Below are 26,810 nucleotides of genomic sequence, written 5' to 3' on the forward strand. Positions count from 1 at the left end.
CAACAACTGCCAATGAAAGGATAAAGGAAAAAAAAGTCACGGAAAATGCTAGAAATAGTCAGCAAGTCAGGCAATCTTTTTGTGTGTGTGTGCTGGGAGTGACGGGCAAGTGAAAAAAAGGATATTAACCTCAGACTCTGATAAAAGATTGACTTGAAACATTACTGGTTCTCCATGTTAGCCTGGACTGAATAGCAGCAGTAATACCCTTTGTTATGAAAGGGTAGGTTTGCCAGCTGTGTAGATAGTGACGGCTGATTCAGTGCACAACAGGAGTGTACTTCCAGAGAAATGGAGGGAAATGCAGATGATCAGCAGCGAATCCGCCAGTCTCACAGGATCACAAAATTGTTATTGCATTGGAGGTGAGGGCCATTCGGTCCATCATGCCTGAACTGGCTTTTCGAACCAGCATCCAGACAGCGAAAGTCTTTCATTCTACTGTACAGCTTAGCACTGAAAGTACAGAAGTGCAAATTTAACCCTTTCATTTCATTTAATCTTCCCATTATTTTAACATAGTGGCAAACATTGCTGATGCTCACGCACTCTCATGGAGGGCCAAGAGAAGTCGGGAGGGAGGACAGTACAAAATGCACCACTCAGCCTTGACTAATCAGTTGAAAAAGTCCCGACAACCCCAGACAGTTGAAATGAAGCTTGTCCAAGCTGCTAGGATTTTTCTGGTAGATCTGAGTTCCTCAGCAATATATTCAAACAGTTTTCTTAATAATACACATGGTAGCTATTCTGTAGGTTATGTCATCTCTGTGATAAATGTTACTTTTTTTTTCCTTTATTTTGCTCATTTGAGCACTGCTGTCCAGAAATCCCACCCCAGTCTCACAGCCTGACCACAAGCTCCACACCTCCAGCTCCCAACCAAAATCCTTCCATTTCCTTCTTCAATGATACACAGACGTTATTCAGTACCAGTGTTGCACTTCCCAAATAATTTCTTCAGCAAAAACAGACAAAATGCGATTGGTGTTTATACAGCAAGCCAGGGTGATCTGTAAAGGACTGGCAATGGAAGACTTTCTCCTTCATTTTATCCCCTCTCTAGTGCAGTTGTAAGCAGAATCTTCCCGCTGACAGCCAGCCCAGGGTCCCAGCAGATGGGAGTTCTACCAGCTGTAGCCAGCAGGAGGGGCCTTGTCATCCTTATTGCTCTCCAGTGAAAACGGCGGGATGCGAACATCAAGCTGAGAACCTTCCGGCTTCTCGAAGCGGAACGTACCCCTGCAGAGAAGGAAATGAAAGGATGTCAGGCTGAGCTATGTGAACCCACTGGGCTCAGATTCAGGCACCTGAATCCCGAAAATCTAACCGTGACTTCAGAATAAAATCTAGCCAGTGAGTGACTGCATTCCCAACAGCTTTGACTGAGGCCTCTGTGACAGTGCTACTAGGCAGCTCTCCCACTTCAACTGTCCAGAGTGGTGTCCTATCTGAATCCCACTACCCTCTTCATGCAATCTCACCAGTGACACACATTGCTGACATACCACTGAAAACAACAGAATATGTTGGAAATAGTCATCATCTGTGCTGGCACACTCTCCCCCCCCCCTGCCTCTGCCCTTGTTTAAAACCTGTCAATACTTTAACTCTTTGCAGTTCTGATGAATGGTGAACAGAGGAGAGTTGCCAGGGGAGGACACAATTCAATTTTTGGCTCAGTTTTTCTCCTCACAAATTCCAAGCAATCTGCTGTTTCCACCATTTGGTCTTTTAGATTTCGGGTTTCCAGCGTCTGCAGTATTGTATCTATTGTTATTTTAGTTCAATAACTGTTTGGGGAGACAGCAGAGGTCATTCTACAGGTTGTGCTGATGATTTACAAGGACTAGATTCTGGGCATTATGTACAAGAATATACAGAAGTAAAATAAGTGAAACTTTACTGACGAAAATTCTTCATTTAAACCCATCACTGAGCATCAGTAGCAGTTAGACACTTAATAAGAACCAAAAGAACTGCGGATGCTGTAAATCAGGAACAAAAACAAAGTTGCTGGAAATGTTCAGCAGGTCTGGCAGCATCTGTAGTGGAGAAAACAGAGTTAATGTTTCGGGTTCGGTGACTCTTCCTCAGAAGGAATTCTGGGGTCTGAGGAAGGGTCACTGGACCCGAAATGTTAACTCTTTTTTCTCCTCCACAGATGCTGCCAGACCTGCTGAGCATTTCCAGCAACTTTGTTTTTGTTCCTGCAGTTAGACACTTCCTGGGCAGGTTTTTTTTTTAATTCATTCAAGGGACAAGGGTATTACTGGCCAGGCAGCATTTATTGCCCATTCCTAATTACCCAGAGGGCATTTAAGAGTCAACCACATTGCTGTGGGCCTGGAGTCACATGTAGGCCAGACCAGGTAAGGATGGCACTTTCCTTCCCTAAAGGACATTAGGGAACCAGGTGGGCTTTCTTAGTTCAAGATTTTTCTTTGCTGAATTCAAATTCCACCATCTGTCGTGGCAGGATTTGAACCTGCTTCTCCAGAACATTAGAGATAACACGATGTGAAGGTGGATGAACACAGCAGGCCAAGCAGCATCAGAGGAGCAGGAAAGTTTGACGTTTCAGGTCGAGAAACTTCTTCAGAAATTCAAGATAATAAAGTGTGAAGCTGGATGAACACAGCAGGCCAAGCAGCATCTCAGGAGCACAAAAGCTGACGTTTTGGGCCTAGACCCTTCATCAGAGAGGGGGATGGGGAGAGGGTTCTGAAATAAATAGGGAGAGAGAGGAAGGCAGACCGAAGATGGAGAGAAGATAGGTGGAGAGGAGAGTGTAGGTGGGGAGGTAGGGAGGGGATAGGTCAGTCCAGGGAAGACGGACAGGTCAAGGAGGTGGGATGAGGTTAGTAGGTAGGAAATGGAGGTGCGGCTTGGGGTGGGAGGAAGGGATGGGTGAGAGGAAGAACAGGTTAAGGAGGCAGAGACCTGGGAGGCTGGGCTGGTTTTGGGATGCAGTGGGGGGAGGGGAAGAGCTGGGCTGGTTGTGTGGTGCAGTGGGGGGAGGGGACGAACTGGGCTGGTTTTGGGATGCGGTGGGGGAAGGGGAGATTTTGAAGCTGGTGAAGTCCACATTGATACCATTGGGCTGCAGGGTTCCCAAGCGGAATGAGTTGCTGTTCCTGCAACCTTCGGGTGGCATCATTGTGGCACTGCAGGAGGCCCATGATGGACATGTCGTCTAAAGAATGGGAGGGGGAGTTGAAATGGTTCACGACTGGGAGGTGCAGTTGTTTATTGCGAACCGAGCGGAGGTGTTCTGCAAAGCGGTCCCCAAGCCTCCGCTTGGTTTCCCCAATATAGAGGAAGCCAAACCGGGTACAATGGATACAGCATACCACATTGGCAGATGTGCTGGTGAACCTCTGCTTGATGTGGAAAGTCATCTTGGGGCCTGGGATGGGGGTGAGGGAGGAGGTGTGGGGGCAAGTGTAGCACTTCCTGCGGTTGCAGGGGAAGGTGCCGGGTGTGGTGGGGTTGGAGGGCAATGTGGAGCGAACAAGGGAGTCACGGAGAGATTTCAGAAATTCTCCAGCATTGGCAGTTCCTACAATCTCTGTAACAATTTTATCCCCAGAACATTATTTGGGTCTCTGGATTAACAGTCCAGCAATAATACCACTAGGCCACTGCCTCCCCTTTGACCCATCTTGGGTGTTACATATATTGAAATCTCAGCATGCATAAAAGAACCGGCAACACAGTGAGCAAGAAGACTCAGTTTCTAAGATACACAACTTAATACAGGGTCAGAATTCAACAGTTCAACATATTCAACTGGGTATGGCATTATATTTGTCAACTCTGTCGTCAGCCAATGTTTGCTGTCACAGTTTTACTCAGCTGACTCTGATTTAAAAACCAACACTAGCACATTGGGATCTGGCTGTGAGCACCGCTGTCTATAGTGACCAACGCTGAAGCAATGTTATTAAACTCAAAATCACTTGTAATATACCATGTTTAAAGTTCAAAATCTAGAATTAATATGAGTTAATAATCAATGTCATGCTGTTAAACATTATTAAACTGTCGGTTACAAGGCTCAAGTGTAGTCAGTTTTGTATAAAATTGCTCCGTATACATTATTTAGCTTTACTCCAACAAAAGGAGACAGTTTCTACCACTCCCTCCCAAAACCTCAAGAGTTCACACTGAAAATCCAGTGACTGCAGGAGCACAGTTACTGACTTGGTGAAACGTAGAGTTCCTTTTAAGGAGGCCCCGTCACTGACATTCACAGTCACTACTTCACATCTCTAACACCATACAGTAAACCCAACCACTCAGAGCAAGGCAAGAGCATGATCAAATTAATTTGCAGGCCTCTGGTTAGAGTTGCTGAGCCAAAAATAACTTAGCGATCAAAATGGACAGAACTGGAACTAATTTTGACAGGGGTAAGCCCTGGCCATGGAGCAGTACAGTGTGAGTAAGCCTATGTTTACCGGAAGCACTAATTGGAGGGTGCTGCTGTTTGCGGGACAGTCATGTGTGTACCTCAGTGCTTTTTCACATTGCTAGCACTGTTCTTTGATGACAGAATTGCTGCTACACTCTGGTGTTCACGTTGGATCCTGCCTGCATGCTGTGTTTAGTAATTCGATCATGCGCTAGAAGCAAATATTAGGAGCAGGGAAGCAAAGGGCCCCTCAGTGTCAGTGGTGCTCTCAAGAGAACAGCATGGGATGGAAACATCTAAGGTGCTTGTGTCTACCTTCTGAGGAGTGTACAAATGCCAGAAGAAGGTGGAAACATTAATAATCAGCAGCAATATCACGTACTCCATTTCATCATTGCCCCAAAACATTACTTGCAGCAGCACGCATCTTGGGCCTTTTCAACACTGGCTTATCCTGTGCCTCTATAACAGTGCACCAACGTTTCTGCTTTTACTTATCCCTCCTCACTGCTAGTTCCAGCAGCAGACGTCTGAGCTTCATGTCTCTAAACTGACTATGTGTAAAAGGTTGGAATGTGGATTGTGTATACCCACCATCCTTTAAACATACCCACAAACAAGGAACAAGAGCAGGCCATCAGGGCCTTTGACCCTGAGCTGTCATTCAATAGTCCTGGCTGTGATGTGCTCATCAAAGCCAGAGAAAGGAGGCAGCTAATGAGCACAGTGGGAGAAGGAATGAGGGACTTCAATTACGTGAAGAGATTGGAATCTCCAATACTGGGATTGTCCTCTCGACAGCAGAAGTTCAGGAAAAGTTTCATAGATAGATTCAAAATTGAACGATTCTGCTCAAACAATAAGAAGAAAGTGTTTCCAGTGACAGGAGTGTCAGTTCCAAGAGGAACACGGATTTAAGGTGACTGATAAAAGAACCCAGAAGGGAAATGAGGCAATCATTTTGCAGTTGTGATCTTGATTATGTTGCCTAGAAGGGTAGTGGTAGCCAACTCAATACTCTAGCAAATCTGAGACTGTATTCTTCTGTGTGCCCCAGAGTGTGCAACACACCACAGGCCCACCGAGCAATACTGTACCTTAGTGTTATAGAGTGACAGACCCATCCCCACCAGTACTGTCCCCCAGTGTTATACAGTGACAGACCTGTCCCCGCCAGTATTGTCCCCCAGTGTTATACAGAGACAGAGCTGTCTCCACCAGTACAGTCCCCCAGTGTTATACAGAGACAGAGCTGTTCCCACCGGTACTGTCCTGCAGTGTTATACAGAGACAGGGCTGTCCCCACCAGTACTGTCCCCCAGTGTTATACAGAGACAGGGCTGTCCCCACCAGTACTGTCCCCCAGTGTTATACAGAGACAGGGCTGTCCCCACTATGCTGGCAACATGCCAGTAATGGCATGTATCTGCTGCCCTTATCCTTCCAGATGGAAGTGGTTGTGAGTTTGAATGGTGCTGTCTGAGGATCTATGGTGAATTTCTGCAGCGAATCTTGTAGATGGATGTTTGTGGATGTGGTGCCAATCAAGCATGGGCTGCTTTGTCCTGGATGGTGCCAAGCTTCTTGAGCATTGTTGGAGCTGCTCACATCCAGGCATGTAGGGAGTATTCCATCACACTCCTGACTTGTGCCTGTAGATGGTGGAAAGGCTTTGGGGAGTCAGGAGGTGAGTTACTTGTCAGTATTCCCCCTAGCCTCTGTTCTGCGCTTGTTGCCACTGTGTTTATGTGGTGAGCGCAGTTGAGTTTCTGACCAATGGTACTCACTTGGATGTTGATGGTAGCATCATTGAATGGCAAGGGGCAGAGGTTAGGTTTTTTTCTCATTGGAGATAGTGATTGTTTGACATTTGTGTGGCGTGAACGTCACTTGCCACTTGTCAGCCCAAGCCTGATACTGTCCAGATCTTGCTGCACTTGAATATAGTTGCTTCAGTCTCTGAGGAGACATGAATGGTGCTGAGCATTATGCAATCCTCAGCAAACATCCCTACTTCATCCCCACATTTTTACTAGGGCTCCTTGATGCCACACCCAGTCAAATGCAGCCTGGAAGTTAAGAGCTGTCACTCTCACCTCATCTCTGGAATTCAGCTCTTTTGTCCATGTTTGAACTGACGCTGTAATGAGTTCAGGAGCTGAGTGGCCCTGGTGGAACCCAAACCGGCATCACTGAGCAGGTGCTGGTTAATAGCACTGTTGATGACACCTTCCATCACTTTACTGATGATCGAGAGTAGACTGATGGGGCAGTAATTGGGGAGGTGATGGCCTAGTGGTATTATCGTTGGACTGTTAATCCAGAGAACCAGATAATGTTCTGGGACCTGGGTTTGAATCTCGCCTCGGCAGATGATGGAATTTGAATTCAATAAAATATCTGGAATTAAGAATTTAATGATGACCATGAATCCATTGTCGATTGTTAGGAAAAGCCCATCTGGTTCATTAATGTCCTTCAGGGAAGGAAACTGCCAGTGTTACCTGGTCTGGCCTACATGTGACTCCAGACCCACAGCAATGTGGTTGACTCTAAACTGCCCTCTGGGCAATTAGGGATGGGCAGTAAATGCTGCCTAACCAACGAGGCCCTCTTCCTGTTAATGAATAACAAAACAACAATTGGCTGGGTTGGAACTGTCCTGCTTTCAACGTACAGGACATACCTGGGCAATTTTCCAATTGGCTGAGGACAGGTACCTGTAATACTGGGGACCACTTGACCCTGCTTTGTTTGATAATATCTGATGATTGCAACTTTAAATCCACATTCCTGCTTATCCCGATGACATCTTGCCTACAGAACATGAATCTATTTCAGCCATAAAAGTACTTGAAGACTCCACTTCCACTACCGTTTCAGGAAGGGATTTCTGAAGAATCATGACCCGCAAAGAAAAATGTTTGAGTCACTTCTGTTTTAATAGGTGACCTCTGATTTTTTACATCGTGACCCTTAGATCTAGATTGCCCCACAAGAGGAAACAGCCTCTCCACATCTACCTCGTCAAGAAACTCTACAATCTTTATGTTTGAATTGAATCACCTGACCAAAAACAAACCACTAGGCCCCAGGATTGGGAACAGTTTAGATTCCAGCAAATGAGACAGAGACTGAGGGGGAAAACAGGATACGACAGTTAGCTTTCAGGAAACATACCCAAAGAAGCTTTTACTATCAGTTTGTACGTGAAGAGAAAAGGATTAGTGAAAACAAACAGAGATCCCCTACAGTCAGAAACAGGGGAATTTATCATCAGGAACAAAGTGATGGCAGCCAAATAAATACATCCTTGGTGAAGACAGAACTAAACGAGGACAAATAACATCCCAAAAATATGTGGGAGGGGGAGTAGGGTCTAATGGGAAGAAGTTATTGGAAGAAATTGATATTAGTAAGGAAGTGGTATTGGGGAAACTAAACTGCAGTAAAGGCAGATAAATCTCCAAGATCTGATAAACTTCATCCCAAGGCACTTCAGGAAGTAACCCTGAAGAACAGCAGATGCCCTAGTGTTATCTTCCGAATTTCTACAGACTTTGAAACAGTTTCTATGGACTGGTGGGTGGCTAACGTAACTCCACTATTTAAAAACGGAGATAGAGAAAAAACAGTGAGACAATTGTGGGAAAACACTACAGTCCATTACAAAAGATGTAATTAACAGAGCACTTGCAAGATGTGACAGGATCAGAACAGTCAGTGTGAATTTATAGCAGGAAAGGCACGCTTGACAGATCTGCTGGAATTTTTTGAGGATGTAACTAATGGAGTGGATAAGGCGGAGCTGGTGGATTTTGGATACTTGGATGTTCAGAAGGCTTTCAATAAGTTCCCACAAAGAGATTAGCCTGGAAAATTAAAGCATATGGAATGGAAGGTCACACACTGAAGTAGATTGAGAACTGGTTATCAGATAGGAAACAAAAGGTAGGAATAAATGGGTCTTTTCCAAGTGGCAGGGAGTAACAAGTGCAGATCCACAGGGATCAGTGCTAGTACTCCAGTTATTCCTGATACATATTAATGACTGAGATGAGGAAACTTGGTGCCATCTCTCCAAGTTTGTCACTGATACAATGCAAGAGGGATGGTGAGAAGCTTCAGTGTGATGTGGACAAGCTGAGTGAGCGGGCAGGTGCAGTATAATGTGGATAAATGTCAGGTTATCCACCTTGGGAGCAAAACCAGGAAGGTGCATTATTACCTGAATGGCTATAAATCAGAAAAGGAGGAGGTGTAATGACACCTGGGTGTCCTTGTGCACCGTCACTGAAGGGAAGCAAGCAGGAGCAGCAGGCAATGAAAAAGGCAAATGGTATGCTGCTCTTCACAGCAACAGGGTTGGAGTACAGGAGCAGGGATGTCTTGCGACAATTATACAGGCCTGGGTGAGATACATCTCAAGTACAGTTTTGGTCTCTCTATCTGAAGAAAGCTGTTCTAGTTATGAAGGGAGTGCAATAAAGGTTCACTAGACTGGTCTCTGGGATGGTTGCACTAATGTATGGTGAGAGACTGGATCAGTTAGGACAATAAGGTGGATCTCCTAGAAATCTGTAATATTCTAGCAGGGTAGATGCAGGAAGGATGTTCTTAATGCTGGGGAGTCCAGAACAAGAGTTCACAGTTTAAGAGTATGGAATAGTCCATTCAGTAGACAGATGGGGAGAAATGTCTTCACCCAGAGAGTTGGGGAGCCTGTAGAATTCTCTGCCACAAAAACAGTTGAGGCCAAAATGTTGAATGTTTTCAGGAAGGAGCTAGATGTATTTGTTCAGCTAAAGAGATAAAAGGTGTGGCAGAAAACAGGAACAGGGGACTCCACAGGAGTGACAAGCACAGCTTCATTCCTTCACAACCACCCAGCTCCTTTCAAAAAATGCAAATAAATCATTTGCTCCTTGCTCATCAGTCAGCTGCTTGTCAGAGAAGATGTTTTCTCTTGTGGGTTTAAGAAGGATGAGGAAGCATGGTTTAAAAATACAAATAAAGAATAAATAATTATTATGTAGATGAGGAGATTTTCTTTCAATTAGATTAGCCATATTCATGCTGAATCGCAGAGGAGACTTGAGGGGCCGAATGGCCTACTCCTGCTCCTAATCTATATGTTCTTCTGTTCCGTAAACCAACCTCAGCCTCAGTTTCTTTCCCACTAAGTTCATCTCCACTTCCCCCAATTTTCCCCATTCTCTCAAGGCAAGTTTCCTATACATGGCAATAGGTTCGAGGACAGTTACAGCACCCCATAATATCCAAGGACTCAAACACAGTACACAATGTTCAAGCAGAGCAGGGCAAGAAGGTGGGAAATAATTCAACCAGGCTGGACACATGGAACTCTGCCTCCAATCTAAAGTCAGGCACATCAGACTTTTCACATAATGTTTTGACTTTTTTATTCTCAGATAAACAGTAACAATTACAACACTTTGGGAAATGGAAGTAATTTGTTTTTGGGCAGTCTTGACTGAGTGTCTGGAAGAAATAAAACTAAGGCAACAGCAAGATTACTGGAGAAACAAGGCATTGATAGCAGAGCTTTACACAGGTAGTTCCATTGTAAATGTGAACACAGGTATTTACAATGGGAAGCTGACATTAAAACTGACAAAAATGCAATGAGAGTTTTGTGGACAGAGGATTTTAAATACCATAGGTTCTAAACAAAGCTTTCTTTTCTTGACATCCATATACCCTAACTCCAAGCTGAGCACTATTTTAACTGAAGGAAGACTGCACTCTGGCTCCTGGTCCTTCCTGCTCATATCTGACTGAGGTAGTCTGTTTAACGCTAAATCTGACTCACTGCATTTGCCGACACATTATATGTCCTTCTATCTCTACGGTGTAGCTACCTCGTACTCAGCTTAATGTAGTGAACGGGCCAGGCAAGAACCCATTGGGAGAGTCTTCGGTCTTGCTTTCGAGGGAGAATGGTGGAATACGAACATCAAGGAGACTCTGGTTGGCTCTCTCAAAGCGATAGGAACCCCTGTGGAATGCAGACACAAAGTCAGCCTCTGGAAATGGCTCCAGGCTACTTACAGCTGATCAGCAACAGGGTGAAGGGAGAAAGGGGATTGACTGGGGTCTATTCCTAACTCCTTCCAGTAACATTGGCTTCCTAGACAGCCTCAGGTAATGAAAATTCCCTCTGTGAATTAAGTACCTTCTGAATAACATACTTAGCACAGGAACATGGCAAATCATCCCCAGGTACTTCACAGGACCATTATTAAAGAAAGTTTAATGCTGACAAGAAAGAATGTGAGCATCACTCCTTGATGATCAATAACATTACCATCACTGAATCCCCCACTATTAACCTGCTAGCAGGTTACTAGTGACCAGAACCTGAACCAAACCAGGTACATAAATACTGTTTGCACTGAATTCTTGAAAATACTTGAGAACGTTTTCAGTATTTTATTCATGGCTGAGAAGGACAGATTTTTTTTTAATCAGTAAGGGAAATGAAGACTTACAGGCAAAAGACAGGAAAATAAATTGAAAATAAATCAGCCTCGACGGGCTGATTGGCCTATTTCAGTTCCTACATTTAACGGTCTTAGGATGAATGTGCAGTGTTACAGGGAGAAGGCAAAGGCTGACATTTGGTGAGATGTTCATTTGGAGACCTGTGCAGACAAGGTGCGTCCTAGCAATTCTGAGACAACAACTGCAGGTCATAAACTGGAGTTTGTGACAAGTAACGCACCTCCTGACTCCCCAAAGCCTGTCCACCATCAAGTCAGGAGGGTGATGGAACTCTCCCCACTTGCCTGGAATGGGGCGGCTCCAACAACACTCAAGAAGCCTGACACCATCCAGGACAAAGCAGCCACTACACTGGCAATACAACCACTCCGATAACAATCCCTCACTCCGTATGACCCAGGATATTCCCGTCAATCCCTCACTCCATACAACCCAGGATATTCCCGTCAATCCTTCACTCCATATGACCCTGGAGATTCCCATCAATCCCTCTCTCCATACGGCTGGAATATTCCCATCAATCCCTCACTCTGTACGACCCAGGATATTCCCACCAATCCCTCACTCCATACAACCCAGGATATTCCCGTCAATCCTTCACTCCATATGACCCTGGAGATTCCCATCAATCCCTCTCTCCATACGGCTGGAATATTCCCATCAATCCCTCACTCTGTACGACCCAGGATATTCCCACCAATCCCTCACTCCATATGACCCAGGATATTCCCGTCAATCCATCACTCCATATGACCCGAGATACTCCCATCAATCCATCACTGCCAGTGCAGGCAAGAGCAGATTCACAATGTTGATGGAAACTTAGAGCAGCCTGCCTTGCTTGACAATCACAAATGTGATCCTTTAGTTTCTAATTTCTTGTAGCATTTGGTACAAGGAATAGTTGAGCTGAACTAAACAGATGCATTTCACTAGAAGTTAGATAAACATGAGAGAGTTTAGACAGATATGCTGACAGGCTGAGAAGGATAGGAGCAGCTTGTACAGAATGTGGGCCAGTTCGTGCCTGCAGCACTGAATTGCCTGATTCTACGTACATACATTCTGGAAAGAACTGGAAAGTAATGTAAGAAGTGATATGCACACATGGGACCTGATCGACAGGTGAGGATCGGGTGATGATGCCATATGCAGAACTCCCTTCAATGAGACATTGCTATCCCTCAGTTCAGGGAGAGGGGCGCAACTAAATTCAGCAAAATTTTATCAAAGTTCCAAGGGTTCGAACATATGGGCAAATTATATAAAACAGGCTTATATTCCTGGAATGTGAAAGGTTAAGCAGTGATTTGATTGTTGTTTTTAAAAGTTTGAAATGAATTGATAGGATAGACAGAAATACTTTCTGCAGATGGAGAAGTCTAGAATACAATGAGCCAGGCCATTCAGGAGAGAAGTCTGGAAATCCTTCTTCAATAAAAGATGGTAGCAACTTGAAACAAAAAGAGAAGTTGCTGGAAAGGCTCAGCAGGTCTGGAAGCATCTTTGAATAAAAAAATCAAGTGTTAATGCTTTGGATCCAGTGACCCTTCCTCAGAACCGATGGTAGCTACAGAAAACAGGGAGACTGGGAGGGGGATCAGGCGGGAAGTAAGTAACAGGATAGAGCCCAAAGACAGAGGAGAACAGTTGAACAGACAAAGGAGTTCATAATAATCTGGCTGGGAGGGCGAATAGCTGATAATGCGGCGTGTTAGTGACTAACGACAGGTAGTGCATAATGGCAGGCCATGTGATACCAAGGCTGTGTGTGTGTGTGTGTGTGTGTGGCGGGGGGGGGGGGGGGGGGGTGGGTGTGGTGGAACCAGGACATGGGAGAGTTTAGGCCCTAAAATTATTGAACTCAACATTGAGGCTGAGGGCTGTAGGGTCCCCAAGCAGAACATGAGATGTTGTTCCTCCAGCCTCAGTTGAGTTTCGGTGGAACACCACAGCAAGCCAGAGACAGAACAGGGTGTGGTGTTAAGGTGGCAGGCAGCTCAGGGTCTTTTTTGCAAGCTGAACATAGATGTGCTGCAAAGCGGACACCCAGTCTACGCTTTGTTTGCACAACGTACAGGAGACCACATTGTGTGCAGCAAACGCAGTAGACTAGATTCTGGAACAAAAACAAAGTTGCTGGAAAAGCTCAGCAGGTCTTGCAGCATCTGTGAAGAGGAAAACAGAGTTAACATTTCGGGTCCGGTGACCCTTCCTCAGAACCGGGCCCGAAATGTTAACTCTACACCTTGTTATCTCAGATTCTTCTGCATCTGCAGTTCCTACTATCTCTAAATATACATCCAGCTCTCTTTCGAAACCTCATATGGAATCCGCCTGTGTCATCACATCTTTCTCCTTCACAGATGCTGCCAGATCTGCTGAGCTTTTCCAGCAACTTTGTTTTTGTTCCTGATTTACAGCATCCGCAGTTCTTTTGGTTTGTATTTAGACTAGATTCTGGGAAGTGCAGGTAAGCTCAAGGGGTTAAATGGTCTCCATCTACTATTCTGGCAGTAAGCAGCTCACATTGGCAGACTGCAATGTAAGGCTCCCTCATCCTTTCCGTTCCTATCTCTAATTTATTTTCCAGTCCTCTCCCTGATCTTAGTCCTCACCTCCACCCACCAGCAGAATAAATCGCAGCAGGAGTTACCGAACATACATGAACAGCTGGGAATAAATGCACTAAACAGCACTGAGGAAATTAGACCATAAGACCATAAGACACAGGAGTGGAAGCAAGGCCATTCGGCCCATCAAGTTCACTCCGCCATTTAAATCATGGCTGATGGGCATTTCAACTCCACTACCCTGCACTCCCCCCATAGCCCTTGATTCCTTGTGAGATCAAGAATTTGTCGATCTCTGCCTTGAAGCCATCCAACGCCCTGGCCTCCACTGCACTCTGTGACAATGAATTCCACAAGCCCACCACTCTCTGGCTGAAGAAATGTCATCTCATTTCCGTTTTAAATTTACCCCCTCTAATTTTAAGGCTGCGCCCACGGGTCCTAGTCTCCCTGCCTAACGGAAACAACTTCCTACCGTCCACCCCTTCTAAGCCATACATTATCTTGTAAGTTTCTATTAGATCTCCCCTCAACCTTCTAAACTCTAATGAGTACAATCCCAGGATCCTTAGTCGTTCATCATACGTTAAACCTACCATTCCAGGGATCATCCGTGTGAATCTCCGCTGGACACACTCCAGGGCTCGTATGTCCTTCCTGAGGTGTGGGGCCCAAAATTGGACACAGTATTCTAAATGGGCCTAACTAGAGCTTTATAAAGCCTCAGAAGCAAATTGGGTTGGATTAGAAGGAAAACATAATTTGCAAATTAAGATTTAAGAAATCATGGAAGGGTTAGTACACAGCTGGTATCTTATACAAATTGTACTCACGGACTGAATGCGAAAAACTTCAAATAAAAATGAACAGACGTTAAGACACAGATTAGATCGATTCAAACAATGGATGATGGAATAAACAAAGCTTAGAGGCTACCACAACATTTCCCCAGTGATAGGCACCATTCAAGCGCTGCTACAGAGGGACCAGCCAGCAATATGGGCTATTGAAGTGAACCTACATTCAGCAGCTTTAAATTAGGAACTAATGCAATGGCAACGTCATTGCATATATTTCAAATGCTAGAAGGAGGTTGAGAGCCTCATCTTAATCACTACATCCACTCGATCAATTTATCAATTACATTATCAAATTAAATCAGAATTTACAGAAAAAAGCCACTTGACTCATTGACTCCCAAAAGGGCTACTCAGCAAGTTCCTTTCTCCAGCCCTCTAAATTCATCACTTTCAAATATATCTCCAAATTTCTGAGGAAGGGTCCAGACCCGAAACATCAGTTTTCCTGCTCGGCCTGCTGTGTTCATCCAGCTCTACACCCTGTTATCTCAGATTGTCCTGCATCTGCAGTTTCTAATATCTCCAAATATATATCTAACTCTCTTTTGAAACCTCATATGGAATCCACCTGTGTCATCACATCTTCTGTGCTCCTGAGTGCTATCTTTGGACACATTTACTGACCAATTACAAATGCCTGGAAGCAGCTATACTAAATCAAGATAATAAAATGTGAGGCTGGATGAACACAGCAGGCCAAGCAGCATCTCAGGAGCACAAAAGCTGACGTTTCAGGCCTGGACCCTTCATCAGAGAGGGGGATGGGGTCCAGGCCCGAAACGTCAGCTTTTGTGCTCCTGAGATGCTGCTTGGCCTGCTGTGTTCATCCAGCCTCACATTTTATTATCTTGGAATTCTCCAGCATCTGCAGTTTTCATTATCTCTTATACTAAATCAATATTTCTTTCCCTCATCCCACTGTCACCAAGAGTCCCATTCCCAACACAGAATAACTAACCACCATTAAGTGCCCCAGGCAGACTAACACTCCCAAGCATCTTACTGAATGATTAGCACTTATTCATAATCATCTGACTTGTCTGTTAATAATGTAAATTAGATGTCTGTTGGGACACAATGCTGTTATACAATGGGACTCACAGCACTCAGTGTCTGCGCCAGTTTCGGCTAGAACCAAAATTATAAACCGTCAAGCACTGGAATCTGTAATCTAATTGTCGGACAATTGAGGAAGCTTAATGTTGCTGTCAACAACAAAAGGAAACAAATAAACAATACCTTGCATTGATGTAGTGTCTTTATTTAGATCCTAGACACTTTACAGGAGCATTACTAAACATGGGATTAATGCAGATCATGGAACTTGGTCAGCAATATAGGTGATAATGGGAACTGCAGATGCTGGAGAATAAATCTGGATTTATTCCAGAACCCTCATCCCATCCCCCTCTCTGATGAAGGGTCTAGGCCCGAAACGTCAGCTTTTGTGCTCCTGAGATGCTGCTGGGCCTGCTGTGTTCATCCAGCCTCACATTTTATTATCAGCAAAGAGGTGTTAGGGAGTGTCTTGTAAGAGGAGAGGGGAAAGTCAAAGTTTAGAGAGGTTTAGGGAGGGAATTCCAAAGTTAGGGCCTTGGCATTTGAAGGCACAGCAACCACTGGCAGAGGGATTAAAATCTGGGATGTTCAAGAGGCCAGGATCAGAGGCATGGAGGTTCAATAGTTACGTCTGGAAGCTGAAGTGAAATGTTTAATGAGTCTTTTTCCAGCACTGTGACAAAGAGAGGGTAGAAGGCGAGATGATGATGACATAAAAGTTGGGCAGCACAAATGAGAGATTAGACAGAAAATCACAATTGTTGGTGCCATTCTCATCAATCTAACTGTAGTGAAGATACAGTGGCTCAGTGGTTAGCGCTGCAGCCTCACAGCACCAGGGACCTGGGTTCGATTCCAGCCTCGGGCGACTGTCTGTGTGGAATCTGCACATTCTCCCCATGTCAGTGTGGGTTTCCTCCCACAGTCCAAAGATGTGCAGGTAAGGTGGGTTGGCCATGCTAAATTGCCTGTAGTGTTCAGGGGTGTGTGGGTTATAGGGGGATGGGTCTGGGTGGGATGCTTCAAGGGGCAGTGTGGACTTGTTGGGCCGCAGGGCCTGTTTCCACACTGTAGGGAATCTAATCTAATAATAAAAACCAAGAACTGTAGATACTGCAATCTGAAACAAAAATGGAAGATGCTGGAGAAACTGGAGGTCTGACAGCACCTGTACAGAGGAGAAGGGTCACTGGACTTGAAACATTAATTATGTTTCTCTATACACACGTGCTCCCAGCCCTTGGAGTTTCTGCAACACTTTCCGTAAATCTAGCCAGGATTCCGTTCCAGTCACAAACTATATGATCCTTTGATATCCCACAAGGATATATGCATGGCCCCTTTGGAGACATCATCCAAAAGCACAATGTTCGTTTTGACCAATACACTAATGACACTGAGTGCTGCCTCACTACCACCTCTCTCACCTCAAGCGACCAACTCCAATTTTGTCTGAAGCCAGTCTGTTCTCAACCTTGATGTCATACCTAACTCTTGAGATATTCAGGTCATCAGCGAGAACACACTGTAAGATCAACCAACTACCTCCCTGTCTGCTAAACTCTAATCCTAACCATAGCTAGAGCTGTTGCTGGAAACATGATTACCTCTAGACCTAGAATCACAGAATTCTACAGTGCAGAAGGCCATTCACCCCATCGTGTCTGCACCAGCTCCCAAAAGAACTACCCAGCCAGCCCCACACTCCAGCCCTATCTCCTTAACCCTCTAACTTCATCACTTTGAAGTACATATCTGGCTCTCCTTTGAATCTTCCTATGGAATCTTCCTCCACCACTCTTCCAGGCAGCACATTCTAAATCCTAACACACTCTGAGTAAAGAAGTTTCTCCTCATCCCACTCCTAGCTGTTGTGCTGACAATCTTAAAATTGTGACTCCTAGTTAACTGACATAAATTATATTTGCAATATTTTGGAGTAGTTCTGAAGAAACGTCACCAGACTCGTAACATTAACTCTGCTTTCTCTCTGTAGATGCTGCCAGATCTGCTGAGTTTTTCCAGTAATTTCTGTTTTTGGTTCTGATAACCAGCATCTAAAGTTCTTTGGCTTTTTAAATTCCAATATAATGCTGGCTGGTCCAGCCTCCAGAAACCCAATTCTGCTTCCTCTATCTTAAACTTACAACTGTTGGATGAAGATGTTAAACTGGAGAAGGCCAACTACAAACAAATTAAGCAAGCATTGGAGAATGTGGTTTGGAAGGGGATGTTTGAGGGTAAATCCACATCTGACGTGACAGACTTTGAAGTACCATTTGATTAGAGTGCAGGAGAGCTATGTTCCTGTGAAAATGGACAGGAATGATAGGATTTGGGAAGTTTGGATGACAGGGAAAACTATCAGCTCAGCCAAAAAAAGAAGTATACCTAAGGTTGAGGCAACTAACAATGGGCAAGGTGCTTGAAGAACATAGAGATAACAGGAAGGAGTTAAAGTGTGAGGTAGGAGGGCTAAGAAGGTCTAGGAAATGTCCTTGGCCAGAAGGACTGAGGAGAATCCAAGGCATTTTATACATATATTAGGAACAAGAGGGTAACTAGAGAAAATGTACATCCACTCAAGGATAAAGGAGGGAGGTTATGTGTGGAGCCAAAGGAAATGGGTGACATACTTAATGAGTATTTTACATTGGTACTCACCAAAGAGAGGGATGTGAAGGATGTTGAAGGTAGGAAAAGGTGTGTGAACACTCTTGGGCTGGTCAACATAATGGAGGAGGAAACACTGGGTGCTTTGACATGCATTAAGGTAGACAATTCCCCATGGCCACATGGGATCTATCTTAGGATGCTATGGGAGACAAGGGAAGAAACAGCCGGAGCCTTAACAGGTATCCCTGCATCCCCTTTGGCCTCAGGCAAGGTTCCTAAGGATTGGAGAATAGCCAATATTGTCCTTTGTTTAAGAAGGGAAACAAGAGATAATCCAGGTAATTACAGCCCGGTGAGCCTGACATCAATGGTGGGGACACTGTTGGCGAAGGTACTGAGAGACAGGATTTATTCACATTTGGAAACAAATGGACTTGTTAGTGATAAGCAGCACGGGTTTGTTAGGGGGAGGTCACGTCTCACCAACTTGATTGAGTTTTTTGAGAAGGTGACAAGAATGATTCATGAGCGAAAGGCAGTGGATGTTGGATGTTGTCTGCTGTCTGCATGAACTTTAGTAAGGATTTTGATAAGGTACCTCAAGGCAAGCTGGTTCATGGGATCCAGGGTGAGCTGGTTAGATGTGTATAACACTGGCTTGGTCATAGAAGATAGAGAGGTGCTGGAAGGGTGCTTTTCTGAATGGAGATCAGTAACTCGTGGTGTTTCACAGGGATCAGTGCTGGGACCTTTGTTGTTAGTAATAGATATAAATGATTTGGAGAAAAACATAGGAGGTGGTTTGATTAGTGAGTTAGTGGTTTTGCAGACAGTGAAGAGGATTGTCAAAGGATACAGTGGGATATAGATAAATTGCAGATTCGAGCAGAGAAATGGCAGATGGGAGTTTAATCCAGACAAATCCGAGGTGAGACATTTAGGAAGATCAAGTTCAGGTGTGAATTGTACAATACATGACAGAACATTTAATAAATTTGATATACAGAGAGATCCAGGAGTACAGGTCACCAGATCCCTGAAAGTTGCAACACAGGAGGATAAGGTGGTCGAGAAGGCACATAGCTCACTTACCTTTGTTGACTGAGGCATCGAATATAAAAGTTGGCAAGTCATGTTACAGCTGAACAAAACTTTAGTTAGGCCACATTTGGAACATTGCGTGTTGTTCTGGTCGCCACACAACCTGAAGGATGCGGATGCTTTGGAGAGGGTGCAGAGAAGGTTTACCAGGACGTTGCCTGATCTAGAGGGTTTTAGTTATGTGGAGAGGTCGGATAAACTCGAATTGTTCTCACTGGAAAGATGGAGGCTAAGAGGGTGACCTGATAAAGGTCTGCAATGTCACGACAGGCATAGACAGAATAGATAGTCATAGGCTTTTTTCCCAGGGTGGAGTGTTCTACTACAAGAGGGCACAGGTTTAAGATGACCGGGGGGAAAGTTTAGGGGAGAAGTGTGGGGAAAATATTTCACACAGAGGGTCATGGGTGCCTGAGCACACTGCCAGTGGAAATGGTGGCAACAGGCACATTAGCAACATTTAAAGTGTATCTGATAAACACATGTAGGGCAAACAGAGGGATAGATACCATGCAAGGACAGTAAGTAGCAGGTCTAAATAAGGAACAGGAATTGATGCAGGCTTGGTGGGCCGAAAGGCCTGTTCCTTTGCTGTATTGTGTAAGTCCCTTGTGCTGAAACTGTACAATATTGGGGAGGGTCCCAATCCTCACTTCAATTTCATGGATCCTGGATATGCACACACACGCACAGTCCCAAATGACAGGGGCACCTAGTTAGTAATCAGTGGCTAGAAGCTGACTGACATTTTCCTTCTCCTCTAATGTCAGGGAGTAACTGTGGCCACTTCAATCCAATTCCCCCAACTCAGACGGACTAACTCAGCAGAGGAAGTTCTGTGGAAAGGTCACCGGTCCTGAAACATTAACTCTGTTTTCTCCTTCACAGATGCTGCCAGACCTGCTGAGCTTTTCCAGCAACTTTGTTTTGGAAGCTCAGCAGAGACTGTGCAACCCTAACCGGGACCATCTGCTCTATACTGCCCAGCTTCTCACTGCTTAATTATTAATGATCCATCTTGGCAGCTGACCATTCTCACCAAGTGCAGCTTACTTTCTCTGGAAATTTGATTGGCTGTCAGCACTGAAGACCATGCCAGCATTTGATACCTCATCCTAACTGCTGTGGATCTGAAGTCACATACAGGCCAGGCCAGGTTAAGGATGACAGATTGTCTTCTCTGGGTTTTGACAATAATCAACTGTTATGTTAATTAACGTTATGATACTGTTAAAAAAAACTAACTTTATTGTCCAAACTTTTAAAATTAATTTTATTCATTTAATTAGGGGAAGTGATGGCCTAGTGGTGTTATCGCTGGATTATTATTCCAGAAACCCAGATAATGTTCTGGGGCCCTGGCTCAAATCCTGCCAAGGCAGATGGTAGGATGTGAATTCAATAAATATCTGAAATTAACAATCTGATTATGACCATTAGTCTATTGTTGATTTTCAGAAAATCCCATCTCGTTCACTAAGGTCTTTAAGGAAGGAAACTGCCATCCTTACCTGGTCTGGCCTACATGTGACTCCAGACCCACAGCAATGTGGTTGACTCTGAATTGCCCTCTGGGTAATTAGGAATAGGCGATAAATGTTGCCCTGGCCAGTGATGCTCTCAACCCATGAATGAATCAAGAAACAAAAAATGTAAATATCAACAGCTGTGGTGTGATTTACACCAGTGATCCCAGAGATATTAGCCTAGACTCCTGGAATCTGATGACACCATCACTGCAGTCCACCTCCCCAGTTTACATTTGTGCCAAAACATGTCCACATCACAGGTAGTGGAACATAGCAGATTTTTGCACAATAAAGCAGATACTGAGGGAAGTGAAATCATAATTACGGAACCAACCTTAACACTAGATTTAACACAGAACTCACCACATGTGACCGCTGGGAGCCTGTAGTGAGACATGGCTGCTGTACTGAAAAGCAGGCTGCTCCTTCGATAAAACTGGTTCCTGAACAGAGACAAATACACGTCAGTTTTTTGGTCAAAAATATCGCAGGTGGTGATATTTGAGGAGGGCAGGCGGTAGCAAACAACGTGAAAAGACATGGGTGGGAATAATCTTCAATAGGCAAAATAAACCATCTCTTTTGAAAGACACTTTCTTGCCTTCTGCTTAAAGGCAATACATATTCAAATAATACTTTTCATGACCAATGGCCAGACTGAAGTAGGTTACAACAATGAAGCACTTTTTAAAGTGTAGTTCCTGCTGCAACAAAGGAAAGGCAGCAGCCAATTTGCACATACCAATGTATTAACAGCAATGTGATGTGTTTAGTATATTGACTGAGGGGCAAATATTGGCCTGAACAATAGCGATAACTCGCTTCTGTACGTCTTCAAAGTTATGGCATAGGATCTTGGTTTAAATTCTCAGCTGAAAGACAGCATCTGCAACAGTGCAGTGCCCCTTTAGTACTGCAGTGCAGTATCAGCCTAACATAAGGATTCCGCACTATGCAACAGCAATAGACAGAAGTGCAGTCAATTAGCCAAAGTGAGGAAGCAGGGACAGAAGTAACTGGTGGCTCAAAATCAATCATCCTTGCTTCAAAATAGGCCAAAGTCGGGTCAGTGGTTAGCACTCCTGCCTCACAGCCAGGGACCCGGGTTCAATTTCACCCTTGGGCGACCGTCTGTGTGGACTTTGAACATTCTCCCCGTGTCTGCATGGGTTTCCTTTGGGTGCTGCGGTTTCCTCCCACAGCCCAAAGATGTGCAGGCTAGGTGGATTGGCCATGCTAAATTGCCTGCAGTGTTCAGGGTTGTGTGCGTTACAGGGGGATGGGCCTGGGTGGGATGCTCTGAGGGTCAGTGTGGACTTGTTGGGCTGAAGGGCCTGTTCCCACGCTGTAGGGATTTTATAATGATTCTATGATAATTACAGCCATTGACATTGTGCTCCTGATTCCTCGGCCATTGTCAGCTGCAGCCATCTCTCCAATAGCTGGTATTTATACAGAAAAAGTAATGCAGATAAACACTAAGGCACTTCACAGATGCTTAATCAAAAAAATGTGGACAAGGCCTCAAAAGCAAGAAGATAAATCCCTATAAAACATTAGTTTGTTCTCAGCCGGGCCATCATGTCTAATTCCAAACAAAAAACTCAGGAAAAAGTGTAAAAACTCTGGAAATGGTACAAAAAAGATCGATGAGAATGGGTGCACGGAAGATTGCCTTTGGTTATATTCTGAGGTTGGAGAGGTTCGAGTTGTTCTCCTGAAAGAGAAGGCTGACAGGGTAGTTGAAAGAGGGTTTCAAAATCACAAGAGGACAGATCATTTAATTTCTTTCACTCATGGGACGGAGGCATCGCTGGCTGGACAGCATTTATTGCCTTTCTGTAGATAGAGGAGGTGGTGGTGTGCCAATGTCCTATAGGGGGATTTCCAGGATTTTGACCTATCTGCTGTAAAGGAATAGTGATATATTTCAAAGTAAGGATGGAAAGAAGCGTAAAAGGGGATATTGTACGTGGTGGCATTTCCTTGTACCTACTTCCCTTATCCTTCTGGATTTAGTGGTCATAAAGTCAAAGAGCTGTACAGCACAGAAACAGACCCTTGATCCAACTTGTCCATGCTGACCAGATATCCTAAATAAATCTAGTCCCATGTGCCAGTATTTGGCCCCTATCCCTCTAAACCCTTCCTATTCACGTACCCATCCAGATGCTGTTTAAATGCTGTAACTGTACCAGCCTCCACCACTTCCTCTGGCAGCTCATTCCATACACGACCACCCTCTGGAGTGAAAAAGTTGCCCCCAGGTCCATTTTATACCTGTCCCCTCTCACCTTAAACCTATGCCCTCAATGAAGTTGTAGACTTGCTCGCCAAGCCGGTGTGTTGATTGCAGACGTTTCCTCATTCTGCTAAGTAACATCGCCAGTGCCTCTGGTAAAGCGTGGGTGTTCAGACCCGCCTGATATTTATATACCTTGATTTGCTGGGGTGGTTGGCATCACTTTGGGTTTTGTTTTTCAGTGGTTTGTGAATCAGGTCCAGTTTAATGTGTTTGTTGATGGAGTTCCAGTTGGAATGCCAGGCCTCCAGGAATTCCCTGGCAAGTCTCTGTTTGGCCAATTCCTGGAGGCCTTGACCTGATATTTGTGGATGCGAATATTACTTGCTACTTGTCAGCACAAGCCCAGATATTGTCCAGATCTTGCTGCATTTGCACGTGTACTGCTTCAGTATCTGAGGAGTCGTGCATAGCACTGAACGTTGTGCAATCATCAGCAAACATCTCCACTTCTGACCTTATTATAGAAGGAAGGTCATTGATGAAGCAGCTGAAGATGGTTAGACCTAAGACATCAGCCAGAGAAACTCCTGCAGAGATGACTGACCTCCAACTACTATAACCATCTTCTTTTGTGCTAGATATGACTTCAATCAGTGAAAGTTTGCCTCCGATACCCATTGGTTCCAGTTTTGCAAAGGCTCCTTGGTACCACATCTGGTCAAACACAGCCTTGATATCAAGGGCTGTCACTCTCACGTCACCTCTGGAATTCAGCCCTTTTGTCCATATTTGAACCAAAGCTGTAATGCGGTTGAGAAGATATGGAGGAACTGTTCCCACTGCTGGAAAATTTGAGAACCAAGGGAAAAGATTTATGTTGTATGGCAAAAGAATCAAAGATGTCTTCAGCAGAAATCCACTTTTTATGCAGCAAGTAGATATTAACTGAGCTGCTTGAGTGCGCTGTGGAGGCTGATTCGATTTGTTGCAATAGGAAAGGTAACTGAAAGCTCAGACGTAAATTTTAAGGAAGATTCAAAAGGGAAGAGAGAGTTTACTGATGTATCCCAAAGGGTTGGAGCTGCCTTAAGGTTTGAAGGTGAGCATTTTGAACATGAAGCTTTGGAACCAGGTGTCAGTGTAGGTGTGAGATGGTGAATATAAGAGATGGTACAGGGCTGCAACCCGCTTTAGCACTGAACTCCACGCTTGTATCACACCACAGACAAACCATAATACAAAAGGAAGTCATTCTGAACTTTCAAATCAAAGCTATCTACTCTATCTAATCACATTCCTCTGTAATAATGAAATGGCAAGACAATCATGAAATACATTATCATCTTTGAGAGCATTAAGGCATCTGCTGCACACAAGGGACAGGGCATACTGGACCTCAAATGCTTTGCTTTACTCAGCTTCAACAGTTCCTTATGCAATGTATTTTTCTTCTAACCATTCCCTACAAATTTCTGCTGATGTTCTTTAGCTTCTGCCTCCTTGTGAGTGATTTGCCAACTTTTGTAAATAGTCCTGCTTTAACTACCTTCTCCAACATTTTCTAATATTAGACCACTTTGCTTTGTCATTTAATTGTCTATGCTCCACGAACACAATCCTAACATTCTTTGTTTCACGTCAGAACCACAGTCTTTACAGTCTCCATCACTCTAGTCAATCTAGACTGTGCATTCTCCCCAACACGGGCAGTTTGCTGACACTCCGGCAAGTCTTTAAATTCATTATTTAATCTCATTACTAGAAAATACAAACAAACAGAGAAATTCACGGCTGGCCTTGGAGAAATCTGTGTGGAGAAGCTCACAGCAGGGGAGCAGCTAAATGGTTAATTTTAAAGTGTAACCTTACTGTTTTTTGTTTGTACATCTACAGTAGTGAGTAGGGTGGGGCTTTTTTTTTTGCTTCTATGTTTTTATTGAGATGTCTCTTTATTAAACTTTAAAAATATAGAACATAGTACTAAGCAGCCCGGAGCAGTGTTTTTTAGAGCAGTAATGCTGTGCTATTTTCTGGGTCTGGAGCTTGTTAAGATGCAAAGATGGCCTTCAGTAGAGTGATGTGCTCTTCCTATTGGATGGAGGAGATTAGGGAGAGTTTCCATGTTACTGATGATTACGTCTGCAGGAAGTGTGTTTGGTTGTAATCTTATCAGATTGCCTGGGTCGTTTAGACCTGCAGTTTGAGGCAATGAGGAATTTGCAGGAGCTAGGGGGTGTGATGGATAGTCGTTGCAGGAAGATAGTAAAACTGCAGATACAGTCAGGTGGATGGGTTACCTCGCGGAAAGGTAGGAGAGGGAGGCAGGTAGTGCAGGAGTGTCCTGCGGCTATCCCCATCTCAAACAATAATGCTGTTTCGGAGAATGGAGGGGGTGATGGATTCTCAAAGGAATGTATCACTGACAGCCAAATTTCTGGTACCAAGGCAGACTTTAATGCAACAAGAGGTATGTCAGATTCCAAGTGATCGATTGTGATCGGTTTCTCTAGTCAGAAGTACAGACAGACGTTTTTGTGCTCAACAACAAGATATTAGAATGTTGCCTCCCTGGAGCCAGAATCAAGGATATCTCAGACAGGGTGCAGAATATTCTCAAAGGGGAGAGGGACCGAGAGGAGGTAATTACACGCATTGGAACCAACCACACAGAATGGGAAAATGACAAGGTTCTGAGGAGACACTATAAGAAATTAGACAGGAAGCTAAAAAGTAGGTCCTCGAAAGTAGCAATATCTGGATTACTCACAGTGCCACGAGCTAGTGAGAGCAAGAACAGGAAGATAGAGGAGATGAATGTGTGGCTGAGAGCTGGTGCAGGGCAGAAGGATTCACGTTTCATTGGATTCTCTTCTGTGGTAGAAGTGACCTGTATAAGCAGGACAGATTACACCTGAATTGGAAGGGGACTAATATACTGGCATGGAGGTTTGCAGGAACTGCTCAGGAGGATATAAACTATTATGGGGGTGTGGGGACACGCAAGGAGATAGGAGAAAAGCAAACAGTCTGAGACTGGTACAGCTGGGAAAATGAATAATACTTCTGGATGATTGGCAGAGCTGTTTGTTCGAGTCTCTGCATTACTGCCTCTGCTAAGAACCCTGATATCGGAGATATCAACCAATTATCAACCAATTATCCAGCCCTAACTTTGGGTCCGCTACGTGGATGACACCTTTGTCGTCACTAAACAAAACAAATTAGAGGAAACCTTCAAGACCATCAATAATACCCTTTACTGGCATAACATTCACAAAAGAGGAGGAAAACAACAACAAACTGCCATTCCTAGATGTCACAGTGGAGCGAACAGCCAGTGGGGAACTTCAAACCAGCGTCTACAGGAAAACAACACATACGGACCAAATACTGAACTACAGGAGCAACTATCCCAACACCCACAAACGAAGCTGCATTAGAACATTATTCCAACGAGCCACCACACACTGCAGCACAGAGGAACTACGCAGAGCAGAGGAAAATCACCTATACAGCGTATTCAAAAAGAATGGGTACCCTATGAACACAGTCCGCCGATTCCTCAGCAATAAACCCAAACAAACAGACAAAACGGGCCCAGAAACCATAACCACTCTCCCCTACATCAAAGACATTTCCGAAATGACTGCCAGACTACTCGGACCTCTTGGCATCAGGGTAGCCCACAAACCCACCAACACACTAAAACAGCAGCTAATGAACTTAAAAGACCCTATACAGACAACAAATAAAACGAACATCATCTACAAAATACCTTGCAAGAACTGTGACAAACACTACATTGGACAAACTGGCAGAAAGCTAGCCGTCAGGATACATGAACATCAACTAGCCACAAAATGACATGACCCTCTATCACTCGTA

General features: G+C 44.4%; 1 protein-coding gene across 3 annotated transcripts in view; it reads right to left on the reverse strand.

Moving 5' to 3' along the window:
* Positions 1–477: 477 nt before the first annotated feature.
* The window catches only part of poldip2 (polymerase (DNA-directed), delta interacting protein 2), a 50,019-nt gene continuing 23,686 nt past the window's right edge, over positions 478–26,810 (reverse strand). Inside the window, exons 10-12 of one of the 3 annotated variants that reach the window (XM_048556938.2) lie at positions 21,044–21,123; positions 10,300–10,436; positions 1,129–1,242 (exon numbers count right to left, since the gene is read on the reverse strand). In XM_048556938.2, the coding sequence (XP_048412895.1) occupies positions 10,307–10,436; positions 21,044–21,123 (210 nt within the window). In that variant the 3' untranslated portion in view covers positions 1,129–1,242; positions 10,300–10,306. Of the gene's footprint in view, positions 1,243–9,823; positions 10,437–21,043; positions 21,124–26,810 lie in introns of those variants that run through there. The other 2 variants (XM_048556939.2, XM_048556937.1) reach the window with 2 other exon arrangements.

The sequence above is a fragment of the Stegostoma tigrinum genome, chromosome 27 (assembly GCF_030684315.1).
Source record: "Stegostoma tigrinum isolate sSteTig4 chromosome 27, sSteTig4.hap1, whole genome shotgun sequence".
NCBI classification, from domain to species: domain Eukaryota; kingdom Metazoa; phylum Chordata; class Chondrichthyes; order Orectolobiformes; family Stegostomatidae; genus Stegostoma; species Stegostoma tigrinum.